We start from the raw sequence: 19,019 nt of genomic DNA on the forward strand, positions 1-19,019 counted from the left end.
AGCCCTGGAGACCTGATTTCTTCCATCTGCGTTCTGCTCTTCTGCATTTCCTTTTACAGCTTTGAATACTGTCGTTTAACTATGACTTTTTTCTAGTCTTATGAGCTCTAAGGTTAAAGAACACAGGTAGTTAAAAGAATCAACCAAATCGTTGGTGTTGGAGGAGTCAGGAAACACATTGCCAGGAGAATTGAACAGTGTACAGAAATTTGAGGTATTATGCTCATTAAGGGCACGTGTGTACTAGCAGCCTGTTATTCACAGTTAAAAACAATGCAGAGGTGATCAGATACAAACATGTCCCTGATTTCCACAGATGGAATTCTCAGACCCAGACTAAGACTAGGTCTAAAGTGTGGCCACGGGAATGAGTTTGGCCAGACACATGTTGTTGAAGAGTTAGTGATATTTAAAAAATCAGCAGCAAGGGCATTAGAAGAGTCATCAACATGAATATTAAAATCACCACAAAGAACTATTCTATCATAATTTAAAACAAGAATGGATAGAAACTGAGGGAGTTCCAACAGGAATGAGCCAGCTGGTTTAGGGGGGCGATAAATAATAGCAAATATGACCAGGAGTGGGCCACCAAGTTTAAACATGAGCACTTCAAAGAAGGAAAAATCATTGCAAGCTATGTTACACTTTAAATGCTTCCTATAGACAGTAACAAGGCCACCACCATGACCACAGTCCCTAGGGCGGCTAAAGCAGCCATAAGGGCACAATTCAGCCAGCTGACCGTGACCACCAGGACGTAGCCAGAATTCTGTTAAGAACATTAAATATAAATCAGTAGAAGAGATAAAATCATTTAAAATAAATGTTTTGTTAGAGAGGGATCTCATACTGATAAGAGCCATCTTAAAAAGTCTGTGCTGGGTTAGAGCTGAAGTTGAGACTGGAGCTGGGGTTCTGGCCCGGATCTTTATTAAATTATTATTATTGCTGTGTCGGCTGTGTCTGTTTCAGATTAAGGACAGACGCAAAATTACCACAGGAATTTTAAAAGTAGCACTGGAGGGATCTGGGGTTCGGCAAGGAGTAGAAATGGCCATTGCTTTGGGCTTTGCACCCATGAGGAGCCACAGATCTTCAGGCTTTAGAGGTGATGAGGTCATAGCTGTTTTAGAGGGGAAAACATTAAATGATTACCGATTTGGCAGCCGATATCGTGAATTTTTGAGCTGGAATGAAAATAGACCTTTTCTATGTGGATTGTGCACTGATTTTGTACTGATATTGTTTAAGAAAGCAGCCTTCTGAGTACCTTTGCTTGTGCCTTTGCCTATTGCCAGAAGCTTTCTTAAACAAATCATTTTATTAAAGAATATTTAAGTTAAATATTCTTTAACATGTTAAATAATTTAACATATAAATTGTCCACGAATTCTAGAAATGAACACTAAGAAAAAAAGAATAAATAAAAATAAAATAAATAGCTAACTAAACATCAGTACTGTTCAGTATCAATCAATTGCTGAAGTAGCAGAAAATGCCATGGAAATACTCAAGTAAAGTACAAGTACCTCTAAATGTACTTAGTCACATTCCACCACTGCTCTCTACTAAACCACATATTCTCTAACTTACTCTATCAAACCATGAGATTCATGCTACAGCTTTGTTCTGATTCTGAACCATTATCTCAACGGATTGAACTCCAATCAGAAAAGTTTTTTTCTTGCTTATCAAAACATGTCATCTTTAACACTATTTAGCTGTTAATGTAATGGTCACTAACATTAACTCATCGTTCTGCTTCCGAGTCAAGAGATAAACAGCGCCTCTGCTTCCCCGATCAGGGGAAATGTTCAATGTATCCGGTGAAAAAACAGCCGTTATTTATTTACATTCCAGCATTGCATCTCACCGACTAGGTAACAACGCAGTGTGAAGTCAACACTCAACAGACTCAAACCACCACCGCACTGTTGTCTGCTGAGCTGCAAAATGATGAAGAGATGCTCTGACGCTTACATTTCAATCTGCTACTGACTGACAAACTATAACTGGCTAGCTACCTCGCTAACACAGCAAACAGTTGTAATAAGCATGAGTGACATGACAGTTGTCAGGGACAGGGTTATATTAGAGTTATATTGAAAGGGGAAAGTTAGTCATAGTTAGGGTCATTCTGAACAGGACTCCAGCAAACCTCTTACAGAGTAACTGAACCCCCAAACCACTTATTTCAGGTGAAAACCACTGTATATGGTTATTTAGTAGTGTTGTTGATGGATTCAGGTCCAAATCTTAACATTTTAGTGCAAAGTATTTGAATTCTACATATTGTGTTGTAAATATGCATAGCCCCCTAAAGGTTGAAACTCGGCTATTGCAATTGAATTTGGCTATTGGCAGATCTGGAGGCAGGTGACTTATATGGTGGCAGCTTTCGACACCAACCATGCTGATACTTATTTCACGTTCTAGAGGCATTTTTTTGAATTTTCTCCCTTCCAGTTTGCTCCATCTGTGGACTAACAATAAGTAGATCTATACAGAAAAGAATGTGGTATAAACAAACACATTTTCTATAGAATCTTAAAATAAGTGAATATAAACATAAATAAGAAATTGTAGAAAATATCAAATGTAAAAATAATAAAATATAACACTGAGCTTTGGCTCTGCTGCCTGGTAATTAGTCCAGTCCTCACAATATTATACAATTAGCTTTGGCTATACAATGTAAACATAAGCATAACTATGGCTGCAGCTTTATGTCTCAAAATAGTAAACACGGCAGCGGCGGATGGCCGCCCACTGACTTGACTTGAGTCTGGTTCTGTCCAATGTTTCTGCCTCTTAAAGGAAGTTTTTCCTTGCCACTGTTGCCAAATACTTGCTCATGGTGGGATTTGTTGAGTCTCTGTAATTAATATTATAAAGAGTACGGTCTAGACCTGCTTTATAGGAAATGTGCAATGAGATAACTTCTGTTATGAATTGGCGCTATATAAATAAAATTGAATTGAATTGAATTGAAATTCAACATTTACTGTAATCGATAGTCACTGTCAATCCATTTTGCATTAGTCCAGAGTTGTAACTAAACCTTGACTGAGAGAATCAATGTCTTGTTTTAAAATTATGTTCGCCCAGAGTGTCATCACACCCATATACTGTCTGGACTTGTCCCCACAGAGGTTGCTGCTGAAGTTTCATTTTGTTCATGCGCAACGCAGTTATTTTCCGTTGCCCTTTCTCAGGTGTGAGAGTTTCTCAGAGTGTCGTCCCCCTAAACCAGCTGGTTCCTTCTTGTTGGGAGTTTTTATCCAGTCTTGTTTTAAATTATGAGAGAATAGTTCTTTGTGGTGATTTTAATATTCATGTTGATGACTTTTCTAATGCCCTTGCTGCTGATTTTTTAAATATCACTAACTCTTTTAACTTTCAACAACATGTGTCTGGCCAAACTCATTCCCATGGCCACACCTTAGACGTAGTCTTTAGTCTGGGCCTGAAAACTCCATCTGTGGAAATCAGGGACATGTTTGTATCTGATCACCTATGCATTGTTCTTAACTGTGAATTACAGGCTGCTAGTACTGTCTTATCCCGCTCTAAGTACACACGCGACCTTAATGAGCATAGTGCCTCATAATTCTGTACACTGTTCAATTCTCCTGGCAATGTGTTTCCCAATTCCTCCAACAGCAACGATTTGGTTGATTCTTTTAACTTCCTGTGTTCTTCAACCTTAGATCTCATAGATCAAACTCAAAGACTAGAAAACAGCCATGTTTAAATGACAGTATTCAAAGCTGTAAAAGGAAATGCAGAAGAGCAGAATGCAGATGGAAGAAATGAGGTCTCCAGGTCCACTTTGTGGCTATGAAAGAGTTATTACTCCTTTATGGTGAAGGATGCAAGAACATGTAATTTCTCTGCAATTATCAGTTAGTTAACCCTGCCTCTCCTTGTGCCCCTGCTGATTGTGAGGCTGATTGTGAAAAGTTTCTTTTGCACTTTGCTGGTAAGGTGGAGTTAATAAGATCTGGTATCAACCGCAACCCTGCCTTTTTAGATGTGGATCACCCGGTCAGGGATTCAGGTCAGGGGAGCAATTTTTCTACTGTTACTCTGCCTGAACTCGCAGACATTATGTCTCTTATGAGAGTATCCTCCAGCCCTCTGGACAAAATCCCAACAGTTCTCTTACAGTTCTCTAACCCTTTGTTTTTCTTGAACACATGGTTCAAGATGGAGTGTAATATGTTCATTGAATAAAGTTATGGTTATGAATACATGATTTGCTGAGAAGCAAATATTATATGAACAAGGGGTTAAATTGCATAGAGTTAAATTGATTTGCATCCCCTCTGTAGATATAAGCATTTAAAATATATTTATTTTTGTTTATTATTAAATTATTGTCGACGTCAGTATCATCACTAGTGTTTCTAGCGGGACTTGCCGAAAATTCACAGAGCAGAGTCTATCCATCCATCCCGCTAACTGTGGTATACCGCCACCATGGACATTAGTCCCTGGATAAAATATTGTTTTACGAGTGAAATCATAATTACAGTGAGTTATAAATGTGGATGTGTATTTTGGCAGGCAAACACTGAATTGTAAGATGGGTGTGTCACCTGAACATTTCATTTAGAAAATGTAAGTAATTCGGCAAAATGTTACAAAAGGTAAAATATGGCTGCATGCTTTGGGAAACGACTGGAACTAACAAAAGGTGTAAGAAGATAGTTGATAGATAGTGTTGGTGCTATCAATGGATGAAGTCTGACTCTGAGCTATAAATCAAAACCTATGTTGTAGGTATCTTCAACAAGACAGTTGTCAACCCTTTGCATCAAGTATAAACCCGAGGTTGTGGTGTCAAATGTAATGTGGAACTTGTGGAACTCGCATATCATGCTGCTTTTTTAATAGCTAAGACCTGAAATCTCAGAGACAGATATCTCCAATCCTGGACAAATAAAACCAAAACTATCTGCCTGAAGAGATGCTTGTTGTTGTTGCACTTGAACCAGAGTTAGACTTTTCACAGTTCAGCATATTTGATGAAGTTGAAGTACTTGCATGAGTTGCAGTTTTTGGGTTGTATCCACATGGTTGAATGCACTTATTGTAAGTTGCTTTGGATAAAAGTGTCAGCTAAATAAATGACTGACTGAAACCTTTTCTACGATAGAACATGCCTGGACGAATGAGGGACCACACCGTCCTAAATAAATAATCTGAGTAAATGTTTTGTGGCTATAGAAAATTTTATTTCTTAAGTTGTTTCCTTAAAGCCACTAACAGGAGTGTGTTAGCTTTTTAATATTTCAAGATCAGTTGCTGACTGTACTTTCTCGTTGTAATATTTCTGCTCATGTATCAAATAATAATTTCTAGAATGCACATGATTGCACTGAAGCGCATTGAGTAGTCAGAAAGACTAGAAAGGCGCTAAATAAGTACAGTCCATTCACCATTTACCATTTACATGAGATTAGAAGCATGCAACAAATATGAGTTTTTGCATAAACAGAACATTTTCCATCCTGCACTAGAAATGCCTGGAAATTAGACCTGACATGATACACCTATTTGTATGTGTGTTCTGCAGAGGTTCTCCCTGGAGGAACAGCTGAGTGTTGAGCTGTATGCTTACCCAGAACAAGATGTGGGGCCTGGGGTCCAGACCACAACAGAGCATAGCATTTTGGGGGAACCAGTACAGAGCGGTACTGAGAACAACACACAAACATATAGGGTTCCCTGAAAAAGCTAAAGATAAAAGATGAATTTCTTGTGAGATTACACAACTAATAATTTGGAAATCTGTAAAAGTGTGTTTACTGCATGTGCTTCAGGCGCATAATTCATCACAAATTCATAATTTCTCTGTCTCCTTCAGTTGTTCGTAGAGCTGTCAGGCCAGTCATAATCAAGGCAGACACAGTAATGGACAAACAGCCGTACAGAGGAGTAAAGCCAGAACTGGGGAGAGAAAGAGATGAATGTACGGAGGGAGAATCCATGCTCCATCAAGTGTACCCTTACACAGACATGCTTCCTCTGCTTGGTGAGTTTGACTCAGGTAGTGTTAAGGAAGAACTTGAACAAGAGGCAGAGATAAACAGGGAGATAGATGAGCAGCTGGATGGCCTGAATCTGTCCAAAGTGACAATGGATCAGCAGATCAACACCATTGCGGTCAACCTCAAAGTGTCCCGTGAGCTGCTGCAGCAGGCCAAAAGGAGCTTAGACACAGTGGAAAAACACCTCCAGCTGGACCACAGAGGGGAGGATCAATTGGACTCAGTGACCGGGCTCAGAGATGCTTCTCCCTATATCCATACTGTCTCCTCTTGTGTCTCCTCCATCTCTTCCTTCTCCATGTCCTCCACAAATCTTTCTGGAGTTAGTACTGCTGTTGGACCACATTCAAAGTGGTACAGACTCTTACCGCACAGGGGAAATCATTGGGCAAATAACCTGGAGGCCCAGCTTCTCAGCAGAGATTGGGAAATGATGAGCCAGGAAGAGCTGACTTTATGGCTGAGTCATTATCCAACTGAAAAGCAGCAGTATGAGGGCTGGTTGCTGCCTTTCCTTTCCTCAGGTTGCTACATGACAGAGAGCCGTTCAGTGGGAGCTGAGCACAGCAAAGAGGAGCTGAGCCAGTACAGATCAGCTCTGGATGACAGCCTTCTCAACAGCCTCTCTGGGACGAAGCAGCAGGTAAGTGGGTTTACTCAACAAGACAGTTGACAGTTGTTTTTTTACAATTGGTTACACACATTTCTCTATACTGAGCTCACTTTTTCAAAACTCTTCACACAGTCAACACATATATACATACTATTCCAGGGTTGCCACAGGTCTGGAAAGTACTTGAAAATGCTTGAATTTAAAAAATGTTTTTAAATCTGGTTCTATCCCCAGCTCCCCCCAGCCTGCATGTGTCCTTTGGCAAGATACTGAACCCCCAATTGCTCCTGAAGGCTGTGCCACCGGTGTATGAGTGTGTGTGTGTGTGTGTGTGTGAATGTGCATTAGTTATTCTTTCTGATGAGCAGTTTGCACCTTACATGGCAGCCTTTTGCCATCAGTGTATGAATGTGTGTGTGAATGGGTGAATGTTGACACTTAGTGTAAAGCGCTTTAAGTGCTTTATATATAATATTATATTAATGCAGTCCATTTACCATTTGGCCTACCAGAATCTCTGAGTTTGGAGGGTTCGTCATCTCAAAATTCACCTATGATACCATTTTTATACATCTGGAGTGCTGGGTCAAGCTTGATACACTCTCTGCCTATCACTCTCTGCATAGGCTACAAGCATACAGCGATTTGCTGTGCTGTGTCATTGGTCCTGTGCTTAGCCGTGTACTCTGTTATGCTATGTTTTGCCCAGTTACAGTATATGTTCGGTAGTTACATTACCAGACCGCAAAGGAAGAAGTTGCTTTGAAGTTGCTGTTATTATCTGCCAGTTCTGTTGGAATGAGCCAGGCAGGGAAGAATGTTGTTTCCGATTGAAGGAAAGTCCTTGCTGTGCAGTCTGTTTGTGCAGATGGAGGATCCGGTCACTCTGTCTGTTCTCCTCGTAGTTAGCTCAGCGCTAACTTCCTTAGTTGCTTCTTAAAGTTAGCTGGCAGACTTTGTGTAGTTACTGTTGGTGCTAACTATTGCTGCAGAATTCTTACGCAGGTCCTCTCATCGCTGCTGTAAAAGAGTTTTCAGTTCTGCTGTGTGTCTGTTCCAGGTAGGCCACACAGAGAGGAAGACAGGGGCAGCCGTGTCCTGCATGTGAAGAGTTCTTGGAGGAGAAGTGAAAGAACAATGACCGCTGACCCCCTTTATTGACCTGGTGACACGGCTCACAGGTCAGACTGACCAATGGTAGCTGGGAACTGGGTTCATGGGTGGAGTTCACACCTCCGGGGATTTTGGGAGACTGAGTTCCATGGCTCTTCGTTGTTTACAGAACAAAAGAGCATGCGCTCTCCTAATAGAGTTCAGTTAAAGTCACACAAATGAATTAATTAATCTGTGGAGTCTCAACATTCCTCCTTTTGGTCTCAGGATTGCACTCGGTGTGTGATCCTGCAAGCACAATTGTCCATAGTTGAAAAGAGTTCATTTGTCAGTTCATAATGGTTTGTAGCATCTGGGCAGTTCATTAACCAACTGGGCATTGGTCTGCTCTATCTATCTTGGCTACGCAAAACAGTCAACAAGTTACAAAAACAAAATCTAGATAAGCATTACAAATAGCATCTTATAAAATACATAACCCAAGTTTTTCCATTACTCTTGGGGGTAGTGAGAACAGGAAGTTTAGTTATGTAAATTAGTTAAGGTGAGATGCAGAGAGAGTGGCACTTAAAATGAACAGAACATGTGTAGGACACACCCAAACTACTGTTTTGCACTAGTGGTCTTAATGTCAAAATACTACCAAGGAGCTGGTCCAAGGGGTACAAAATTGGACAGTGGTGTCTGAGTCCAATTCGAATTTAGGCGTTTCTCAGCTAATAGGGTGTCTGGCTATTACTGAGTTCAGAAATGGTAAATGGACTGTACTATAGCGCCTTTCTAGTCTTTTCCAACTACTCAAAGCGCTTCAACTAGTCAATTAAATTTTTATAGCGGCAATTTGCCTATATATAACTGTAAGTAAAGTAAGGTATGCTGAGCTAGCATCTATCTTACTGTCAGTACAGGGATGGACTATGTGGTTAGCTAATATTTTGAGAAGCTAAGTCTGGAGCTTTTGTGCCTTAAGTTTCTCATAACTTGTGGCTCGGGGCTGTAATGCCCGAGGCAGAGGCAGACAGCTTTTAGACGCACTGTCACTGTCTGATGGGTTATGACCATGTTCTGAGCTATGGTCATACTGCTGGGCCAGAAATTCTGAGTATGGCCTTCTACAGCTTCTATTTTGGGAGTGCCTAGTGCAGTTGATGGACATCTGCTCTGATATGCTCTGTGTCCCTGTGCTTAATCTTTTTAATGAATAATTCTAATGATTCTAGTACACTGTAAAGAACTGCTTTGCCCATCACTTGTTCCATGGCTCATGTTTCAGAATAAAAGTTCAGTTTAAGTCACTCAAATGAACAAAATCATTTGTGGTGAGAAGAGAAAGGTTGTGTAAATCTGTTAAGGGGAGATGCTGGTCCAAGTATACTTGCAAAATTAGACAGTGAGGTCTGAGTCCAATTAGAATTTAGGCTTTCTCAACTAATAGCAAAATGTCTGGCTATTGCTGGATTCAGAAATATGGAGTTTGTTGCTGTTGCTAACAAATCCAAGATTGCCTATGTAACTGCAAGAAAAGTAAGGTACGCTAAGCTAGCATCTATCTTACTGTCAGTACAGGGCTGGACTGTGTTGTTAGCTAATATTATGAGAAGCTAACTCTGGAGCTCTTGTGCCTTAACTTTTTCTTAACTTGTGGCTCAGGGCTGTAACACACTGAGTAGCCATAGGCAGAAAGGCATTCAGATGCGCTGTCACTGTCTGATGGGTTATGACCATGTTCTGAACTGTGGTCATAGATGCGGTCATCGTCTGAACAGTCTATTGGCTGTTCATGCTGCTGGGCCAGAATCTCTGAGTATGGCCTTCTACAGCTTCTATTGTGGGAATGCTTATCTTGACGCAGTTGGTGGACATGGCGGTTACGCTCACTTCAAGCTGTTGTGAGGGTGATGTTTTGAGGCAATAGAGCTCTGTGATGCCACAGTGTTTGAGCTGGCATGTTCAGTGGTTTGCTTTGGAAGCAACAAGAGTTTCCCAAGCCACCTGTGTCATATTTGTCATTGTGTCATTCTTGCCCTGGAAGTACGCAGGCCTCAAACGTTTGTAATAATCTCTGGGATGTTCACAACGAGAATGTTTAATTTGGAGGGCTGCAACCATTGAAGCAATCTCGTCAGCAGTATAAGAGAATTCTGCTGTTAGTGCATGAGCTCTTTGTAGTAATTTCTGACACTGGAAGGTTGTGACTGTATAAACTTATGGACAGCTTTAGAGCTGGTCTTCCACACAAGTTTAACTTTCTCCCTTTGGGTTGCATGGGGCGAGTCAATTAGATGGTGATCTAATTTACTAAAGTAATCATCAATGTGGCAATCACAGTTGTCTGGATCAAAATGTTCAATATCCTTAGCTATAAACTCAAGCATTTCAAGGCGGGGACACTGTGTGGTCATTTCCAGTGAAGGCAAGACTAAGCTAGCATTATTGTAGCCATGTGGATCATGTGCTACACTTCTCTCTGGTTGAGAGGCAGTGGCTGAACAGCTCTGAAATGTTCTAGTCCCTCTGATTCCTCCAACACATGTGTATGTGTGGTTTTATAAATCTTATGAAAATAATACGTATGCATATTACTGTCTCTCTGAGTTTCAGTGGTGAATCTAGTTTTATGCATCTAGCCCCAGATCATGTCGAAGGTGGTGATAAACTTTCCATCTTGCTGGTGGTGGTTGAGTGAGAACAGTTCATGAATTGTGAAAGCTCTGGACATTGAATGCATTTTGTATCAAAGCAACAAAAAAATCAGAACAGTTTAGTCCACATACACTGCTGTCACTATGTTAATAAGTGAGCTTTAGAGGTGCTTGTGATTTCTTTTAACTTTTGGACAGAGCCAGGCTAGCTGTTTCCAGTCTTTATGCTAAGCTAAGCTAACTGCCTCCTGACCCCAGCTTCATATTTATGAGAGTGATATTTTCCTTTAATTTTTGCATCTGTAAAATGTGGAGCACTGTGTTGGGATTTACAATGGTTAAAGGGGGGCACCAAATTGTGAAGGTGCAGTCCATGAAATTATGGCTATTAAGATTATCAAAGATAATCATAAATAATAACTTCAGTGATTAAAGTCCAAGTATCCAAAATGACTGACGCTGCATGGCATTAAACAAAAGTAACCTAATTCAAAATAGCGGCAGAGCTATGTTTGATAAAGAGTGTGGCTATGTTAAAAGTCAAATTGGAGTGTATGTGTGTGATTGGTGTAGGATAATAGTGCCCGGTTAGTTAGTAAGCATGCAAAGTCTCTATGCAGACAATGCTGGGGTTAAATCAAATATGTTAGTGTTATTCAATTGTATTAATGTTCAAAGATGTGTTTTAATAATTAAAATGTGTGATTTTTTTTGTTATTATTACTATTATATTACGCTCTACACCACTGGTTCAGCCTATCCACAGCATTATCTTTAGCTAATGGATGGCTGTGGCTTAGTGTTAGAGTGGGTTGTCCACCAATTGGATGGGCGGCAGTTTGATCCCGGCTTCCCACATGTTGAAGTGTCGTTGAACTCCAGATTACTTTGTGAATAATTATCACACAGCAATGATTATGATGATGTATCTTTGAGTAGTATAGTAGTACTATACGTACAGTAAGTACAGGCCATTTACCATAATGTAACTGTAGCAAGCTCGCTACAACCTGGTCCGTGACAGACAGAGTGCGAGACAGAGTGCGCACGTGCCAACGTGGATGCTGCCTGTTGCCGTAGCTCCGTCTCGTCGTCTTACTTTTTCCAACTTTTAGCTTTCCTTTTTCTTCAAAACTTGAGTAACTTGTGTGTAAATATAATTTAAACTGCGCTCTTTACGAAAATGAGAGTAGAAAGTGGTTTGGTACTTTTTTTCGCAGTGAAACTTCTTCTCCTGCTACTCGGTCAGGGCACCGCTGCAGATCAGCTGCTTGGCCACATTGTTTACACCAGGGAACAGCTGATCGCGCTGAAGCCGAGCGGCATGGCGCCCAGGACAACCGATGTCCCCACTCAGATCTGGAGGAGGACACACCGAGGATGCAGAGGTGGAAGCGGCGAGGGAAGAGAGAGGGGTCCAGACAAAAGAGACTTAAGAACAAGAGATTTAAGCCGTGTCTGCCTTCTCTCGTAATGGGCAACGTGAGATCACTGGTGAATAAAATGGACGAGCGACAGCGTTAGCTTGGAGTCAGACGGAGTTCAGTGAGTGTAGTTTGATGTGCTTCTCAGAGACATGGCTACATCAGGATATACCGGATCATAACGTTTCCATCGACGGCTTTCAGACTGTTCGGACCATCACTGGGAGCGGTAAGCGGAAAGGCGGCAGGCTTGCTGTGCTGGTCAACAACAGATGTAACCCTGGTCACATTACTATCAAGCAGACTATCTGTAGCCCGGACATTGAACGCTGTAGGACTCCAGACAAATTATCTGCCACATGAATTCTCACATGCCATTGTTGTGACTGTTTACATCCCCCCCCTCTGCACCTTCTACCATGTCAGTGTTTCAACAACACTGACTAATTTCACCCAGTATGTGAATTGTCCTACTAGAGAGGAGAGGACACTGGCCCTGCTGTATGCTAACATTAAGGATGCATACAGCTCCCCCCCTCCCCAGGTAGGTCAGACCACAACCTGGTTCACCTCAAACCCTGCTATGTGCCTCTGGTTAAAAGGCAGCCTGTGACCAAAAGGACAGTGAGGAGATGGTCAGGGGAGGCCTATGAGAAACTTCAGGAATGTTTTGAGGTGACAAACTGGGATGCCCTCTGTGAGCGTCATGGAGAGGACATTGATGGGCTCATTGAGTGCATCACTGGCTACATTAACTTCTGTGTGGACTGCAATGTCCCAATTAAGATGGTCCATTGTTATCCAAATAACAAACTGTGGTTAACATAGGACATCAAAGACATCCTGAATGCCAAGAGGATGGCCTTTACTGATGGTAATAGGGAGGAGTGAGGGCTATCCAGGCTGACCTGAAGGTGAAGATCAGGGAGGCCAAGGAGAAGTACAGGAGGAAGCTGGAGTGGAAACTACAGCAGAACAACATGAGAGAGGTCTGGAGCAGCAAGAAGAGCATCACTGGCTTCAGACTGACTGATAGCAGAGGAGTTGAAGGCAGCTTGGACATCGCCAACGAACTTAATCTGTTCTTTAACAGATTCAACACTTCGGCTCCTGCTCATCCCCCCTCTAACTCAGCTGCTGTTGACTCCTCTGCTCCCCACTCCTCCATCTTTCTGGGAGAGTCCTACTCCCCCCTCAACTGGCTCTCAGGCTAATGGCCATCTTCAGATCGTTGACTCCCCCCTCCCCCGCCTGTAACCTCTACTGTGTGCCTGACTACTGACCAGGTGAGAGGACAGCTGATGAAACTCCACTCAAACAAGGCTGCAGGCCCCGATGGAGTTAGCCCCGGAGTGCTAAAAGTCTGTGCCCCCCAACTATGGACTATGGAGTCCTTCAACATGTCTTCAACCTGAGCCTGAGTCTTCAAAGGGTCCCTGTTCTCTGGAAGACATCTTGCCTCGTTCCTGTGCCAAAGACGCTGCGTCCCAGTGGCTCGAAGGACTACAGACCGGTGGCACTGACCTCCCACATAATGAAGACCCTGGAGAGACTGGTGCTGGAACAGCCCATGGTCAGACCCCTCCTGGACCCCCTTCAGTTCGCCTACCAGCCCCGGCTGGGAGTTGAGGATGCCATCATCTTCCTGCTGAACCGCATCCACACCCACCTGGACAAGCCGGCAAGCACGGTGAGGATCATGTTTTTTGACATCTCCAGTGCTTTCAACACCATCCGGCCAGCCCTGCTGGGTGAGAAGGCAGGAAGTCATTCCTGCCTGTGGCCATCAAACTCTTTAACTCCTCCCTCTAAGTGTCAGTCTATATGACCCTAAATCATTAACTGGACATTGGATCATTAACATCACTGCAATATTTAAAATAATTGTGCAATATTATCTGTGTTAATACTGCTGTGCAATATACTTTTTTCAGTTTAAAATTCCCTATTTATTGATATTTATTCATACTTCTATTACTGCTGTGCAATATCCACCGTCTCATAATAATCTTAATAAGCTACACTTGACAGTTCATGCACTATTACTTACTACTTGTATTGTTACATTGTATTATTATACCATACATACCATACATACTTATCAACCTCTAAATCCACTTTGCACTTTACACTACTTTTTTATTTTAATTTTATACTTATATCCACTTTGTACTTAATTTATCTTACCTGTATTATTGTGTATTATATTCTGATTGCTTAGAACTTCTATTCCTGTGTGCACTGACGTGATAGAGAGCTGCTGTAACAAAAGAGTTTCCCCTCGGGAATCAATAAAGTATTTCTGATTCTGATTCTGAGAGACATAGACAAGAGGAGAGCGTTCGTGGGCTCACAGGCCTCTTCATTTGCACCACAACAAACATTCAGCCAGAATAACCATCATTGTTGCATGCACGCAGGCACACACACGCATGTGTCTGTGCATATGACACATACATTAACCTCCTGGTGGGGGGAGGGAATATTAACAATTTTAATATCATTGTAGACAAGGAAACAGGCAACAAAAGAACAGGGAAAGCATGGAAGAAAAGTTGGAGGAAAGTATAATCAGTGGAGGGAGGAAAGAATGAAGGGTGCAATAAATGAATATATGAAGATCCTAGAAACAGGACAGAGGCCAAAACATAGGTTTTTGGCAAGGGCATGGAATGTGCCAAAGTCAACATTAGAGAAGCAAGTGAAGGAGAAAAAAAGTATAATATAATAATAATATAAAATATCATGAAATACAATTGTTCTTCAATTAAGCTGAATTGTTTAGTATCCTTTTTAACCATCAATGACTGTCCAATTTTACTTGAACATGTCATCGGAGTGAGATTGTATACACAATATTGTAGTATGATTATTTAATGTCATTGTCCTAACGCAGTATTTAGTTGCTTGGCAAACTAACATTCAACAAGCATTAGAAGTGTCTTTACTTTAGGAAAAAATATGTCTGCAGTAATAGTAAGTCATGGGAAGTGTGCTGATGTCTGATGAGTTATGGTAAATGGTAAATGGACTGTACTTATATAGCGCCTTTCTAGTCTTTCTGACTACTCAAAGCGCTTCGAGTTGTGTTCCAATCTGCGGTTAAACACAGGAATTGTTGCAAATACCGGTCAACTCTGGTGGTTTTTTCCCATTTGCTACCTCCCATCGATGGCGGGTGTTATGCCAACACGTCTTGCATTTCTCAGCTGGTACAAAAGGACAAGATAACTAAACTCGGCAAAACACTTGTCCGTGAATAATTCAGACGATCCATCGTGTAGATGACTTACAATCGATATTATGGTCATGTCGCATCATAAGTAAAAGTGCATATTCTATACATACATAAATAATTGATGTGGGATCTAGAAAGCATAACCACAACCTATTTCAATTAGCGCAATTTCGGGGGTTGAGGTACAACAATTCCTGATTTTAGACCCTTGGTAGGCTTTTTAAATGTATGTAAATCCCCTCATTATTAAAATGGTTATTCACGATGCTGTTACATTTAAATCAAATGTTGGAAGAAATGTTATTGCATCATTTTCTCCACTTTCATCTTAAGCTAATGTATATGTACACGGCCCTTTAACAGAAAGGGGGTTGTGTCCTCCTCCTGATTGCCCTCATGCTTTCTTTGTCTGCACCAATACGCCTTTTGCCTCTTGTTTGCAGTCCGACCATTAATTTTTTACCTCTGCCAGGGTCCATTGCTCTGAACTTAGAGTTCATAGCCTCTTACTTTTTGCCATACAATAGTTTTTGTTCTGTTTGTGATTCCAGAACTGAGACCACCAAATAAAACACATTTTCTTTTCTCGGCTTCTTCATTGAGTGTCTCAATTTCACATTCACATCGTTGTTTTTATTGCCATGTCATGTAGTGCAAACAGCGTTTTTATGCAAAGGACTAATTAAGGGAATGTCTACATTAATTTATGGCTAATGGTGGGAGTGGAAATCAGGCTCATGCATGTGAGATTTACATAAGAGGACCATGCCTACACACAGCTTTATAAATCTGACGAAAAGAATGCATATGCACATTTCTGCCTTTGTTCATACAAACAGTTTTAGTCATGAATCTACACAGAGTTTTATGAATTCTTTGACCCCACTGAGTTCATATATATCAGGCTGAATTTTGGGGATATGTGTATAAAATGATGGATTTGAATATTTCACCTTGTGTAAACATCATATAGCTTCAGTGAAGAGCTGAAACATGATACTACAATATTTGCTACTTGATATTTGATAATTGATCTGTGGAATACAATGACTTTCCATCTTCAATCTGCTTAAGGGCAAATTAAAGGGTCAGTACAAAAAGGTCCAAGGCTTGCAGAGTAAACATGTGATATATCTCCTCCAGACATGCCGTTCACAAGAAAATGCAGATATTACAGTGGAGGTGTGCAGGCCAGCAGCTAGTGGGAATCTACTGGATACTCACAACACCAGTAAGACACTGATATTTTCTGTCACCATTGAAGTGTGAAAAACATGTGAGGAAGATGTTTGCAAACTGGTGTAAATGTTTAACTCCGTTTATCTGTTTGTCTTCCCAGAATATGAGAGCTTTCCAAACAACTGTGAGAAAATGGACACTGATCCTGGTGTCAGTGGAACACAGGCACAGTATACACCCCACACTAACATGTAAGGACACTGACATGAACCTGTGCTTCATATTGTACAGTGTATTGAGACACTTGCGACTTGTGACTGTACACTTTGAGACTCACTGTAGTCTTTTCTCATAGTTACTCCCATGGATGTTAGACTTTGACTTTGAATGCGTGTGCAGAGTTTGTCTCTGAAAGATAAGACTGTTATGACTTTCCTCTGCTGAAGGAAGTAGGTAGACTGTGGTCAGACTGCTGAGTGATCTGAGGAGCTGACACCCGTATGTACTTGTTCAGTGGCTGTTTCGTCACCCCAGTGTATAGATCTGTGAATCCTTGTTGCATTGAAGTGTGTATGATATTATTGTGCTTGTGGTTGGGTGGAATGTCATTAGGGTGGAGGAGTTTATGAAGCCTCTTGCATGAGTGGCAAAATGTCTTCAAGACTAAAACAGCAAATCCATCTGTGAATTAACTGGTTCCATGTTATTTATTTATGTAAGTTCTTATCCAGCTAATTTGGTTCTTTGAACACAGGATTGTAAATAAGGGAAAATCCAAGGCACTCTGAGTCCTGAGTATAATAAAGCCTTTAATATTACATAGATGACACCAAGGCATGGTAGCAGAAAGCCTTCTTCAGGGTGTTAAAGTAAAATGCAAACATAGACAGTGTTTGTAGCAAGACAAATGAGGTTAAATGAGGTTGTGAACCTTGACTCCAAAAAGCACCTGTGTTCATTGTGTGATTTAAAAAGCAAAAAACCCACTTTTTGTTTATAAAACAAAGATGCACTTGAGTTTTTTCCTTCTTAAGAATTAAGAGGATTGATTTGTTCATCTTTTAGTGGTTCTCATTTAAAATCATACCAACATTTTTCAACATTCCCCCTAACAAAAGAAGTCATTTGTAACTGAAAATAGATTCATGTTTGGGGATCACACTGTGAATATGCCTTCACTTTGGGATTAAGGACTTGTTTTTTCTGACAACAGCTCCAGATCATTTTTAAGCCTGCTTTGAAGAACAGAAAAATCCAGGCTTTTGTCAAATCATCAACAGTGAAATCAAGCTAATTCACTTATCCACATACAAAGAACAAGGCCATGGGGCACACAATATGCGTTTACATAGCTAGTCATTTAAATCATGTTCCTGTGCAAATCAAGATCTTGTGTGAGAGTCTCTGCTGGCAGTGTTTGTGATGTGTAGGTAAAAACTGAGTTTATTGTCCAGTTTGACTCTGAGGCATTTGAAAGTGCCAACCTGTCTCAAGCTTGATGCTTTTGGGTCCTGGGGCCTTTCCTGGTTTGCAGCGTGTCAGCTGTCGTCATACATCAGGGTGTAGTGATTCTTGGAAGGGTAGAGCTCTCAGCAGCTCTGCACTCTCAACAGCACAGTTAAGGGTGTTAAAGCTGGCATAGAAAGTGTTTGAAATGCTTGTCTGGTGTTCATGTCACTAAATTCCTTTTCAAGTTTATCAAGTTTATATTAAAAAAATCAAATAGTTACATCAAAAAGACGGCTTTCATGAGCGCCACAGGTAATAAAGGTGTGTTTTACTGTATGCAGAGAACAACAATCCTGTGACTATTTTAGGGTTTTATTTTTTGTCATCACAATCATCACAAAAATTATCAACAGGTGACTAAAGTCTTAATGTAATAATGTAATGCGATGTTTTGACATAAGGATCTTATTAGTTATTACTGAGTGAGGGTCTCTAGCAAAAAAACACAGCACTTTCACCTGCCTATACAGTCTCTCCTTTATTCTCCATCATAACAGAAATCTGAACTAAAGTAAAATTAAATGTGTCATGTCACTAGGGGTGGGAATCTCTAGGCACCTCACGATTTGATTCCAGTTCAGTGGGCTATGATGCGATTATAAAACGATTTCCTAGCTAAAACAACTTTCCCTTTAGAAATCACAGTCCACCTGGGAATGTGCACACGTGGATCAGCCTCATATCCCGACCTCTACACACCCACATTCAACCATAAATGTTCTATGCAAAGCACCAGATGAATACTGATACGTATAAATGAGCCTGCTTACGGTGAATCATGGCAACAATAACTGAGAGGAAGATGGGAAAAAATCATTTTTCTGACACAGAAATCGAGGTGAGGTGGAGGTTAGAAAGCACATATTGTTTGATGGCCACAGCAGCGGGGTCACAAACAAAAGAAAATGCAGCGAAATGTAACAGATTTATATTATTTTCAAAAGGGGCTTTGGGTTGAAAGGTAAACATTATATATTGTTGATCATATACCTATACTGCTCTATCCTACATTTATGCACACACTTTATATCCTGCACTTCTGGTTAGACCTAAACTGCATTTTGTTGCCTTGTACTTGTACATTTGTAATGACAATAAAGTTGAATCTAATCCAATCTAATCATATCAAACCTGTCAAATAACTCCTACTGGTAACAGGTAGGGTTGCCAGAAACCCCAGAGTGGTTAGTAGCCTACTTGTATTTGTACTGGGATGGTGCGGTTCCTTTGGGTTGGTCTGTC

General features: G+C 40.9%; 1 protein-coding gene across 9 annotated transcripts in view; it reads left to right on the plus strand.

Moving 5' to 3' along the window:
* Positions 1–19,019, plus strand: part of LOC122888243 (inactive serine/threonine-protein kinase TEX14-like) — an 83,177-nt gene that overhangs the window by 55,281 nt on the left and 8,877 nt on the right. For all 9 annotated transcript variants that reach the window (XR_006380667.1, XR_006380666.1, XM_044222415.1 and 6 more), the window contains 4 exons: positions 5,585–5,702; positions 5,876–6,702; positions 16,233–16,320; positions 16,429–16,519. Coding sequence is in view for 7 of the 9 variants with exons in the window: in XM_044222415.1 (XP_044078350.1) it covers positions 5,585–5,702; positions 5,876–6,702; positions 16,233–16,320; positions 16,429–16,519 (1,124 nt within the window). In the remaining 2 variants the exon portion in view is untranslated. The remainder of the gene's footprint in view (positions 1–5,584; positions 5,703–5,875; positions 6,703–16,232; positions 16,321–16,428; positions 16,520–19,019) is intronic.

This window comes from Siniperca chuatsi, linkage group LG14 (genome assembly GCF_020085105.1).
Source record: "Siniperca chuatsi isolate FFG_IHB_CAS linkage group LG14, ASM2008510v1, whole genome shotgun sequence".
In the NCBI taxonomy this organism is placed as follows: Eukaryota; Metazoa; Chordata; class Actinopteri; order Centrarchiformes; family Sinipercidae; genus Siniperca; species Siniperca chuatsi.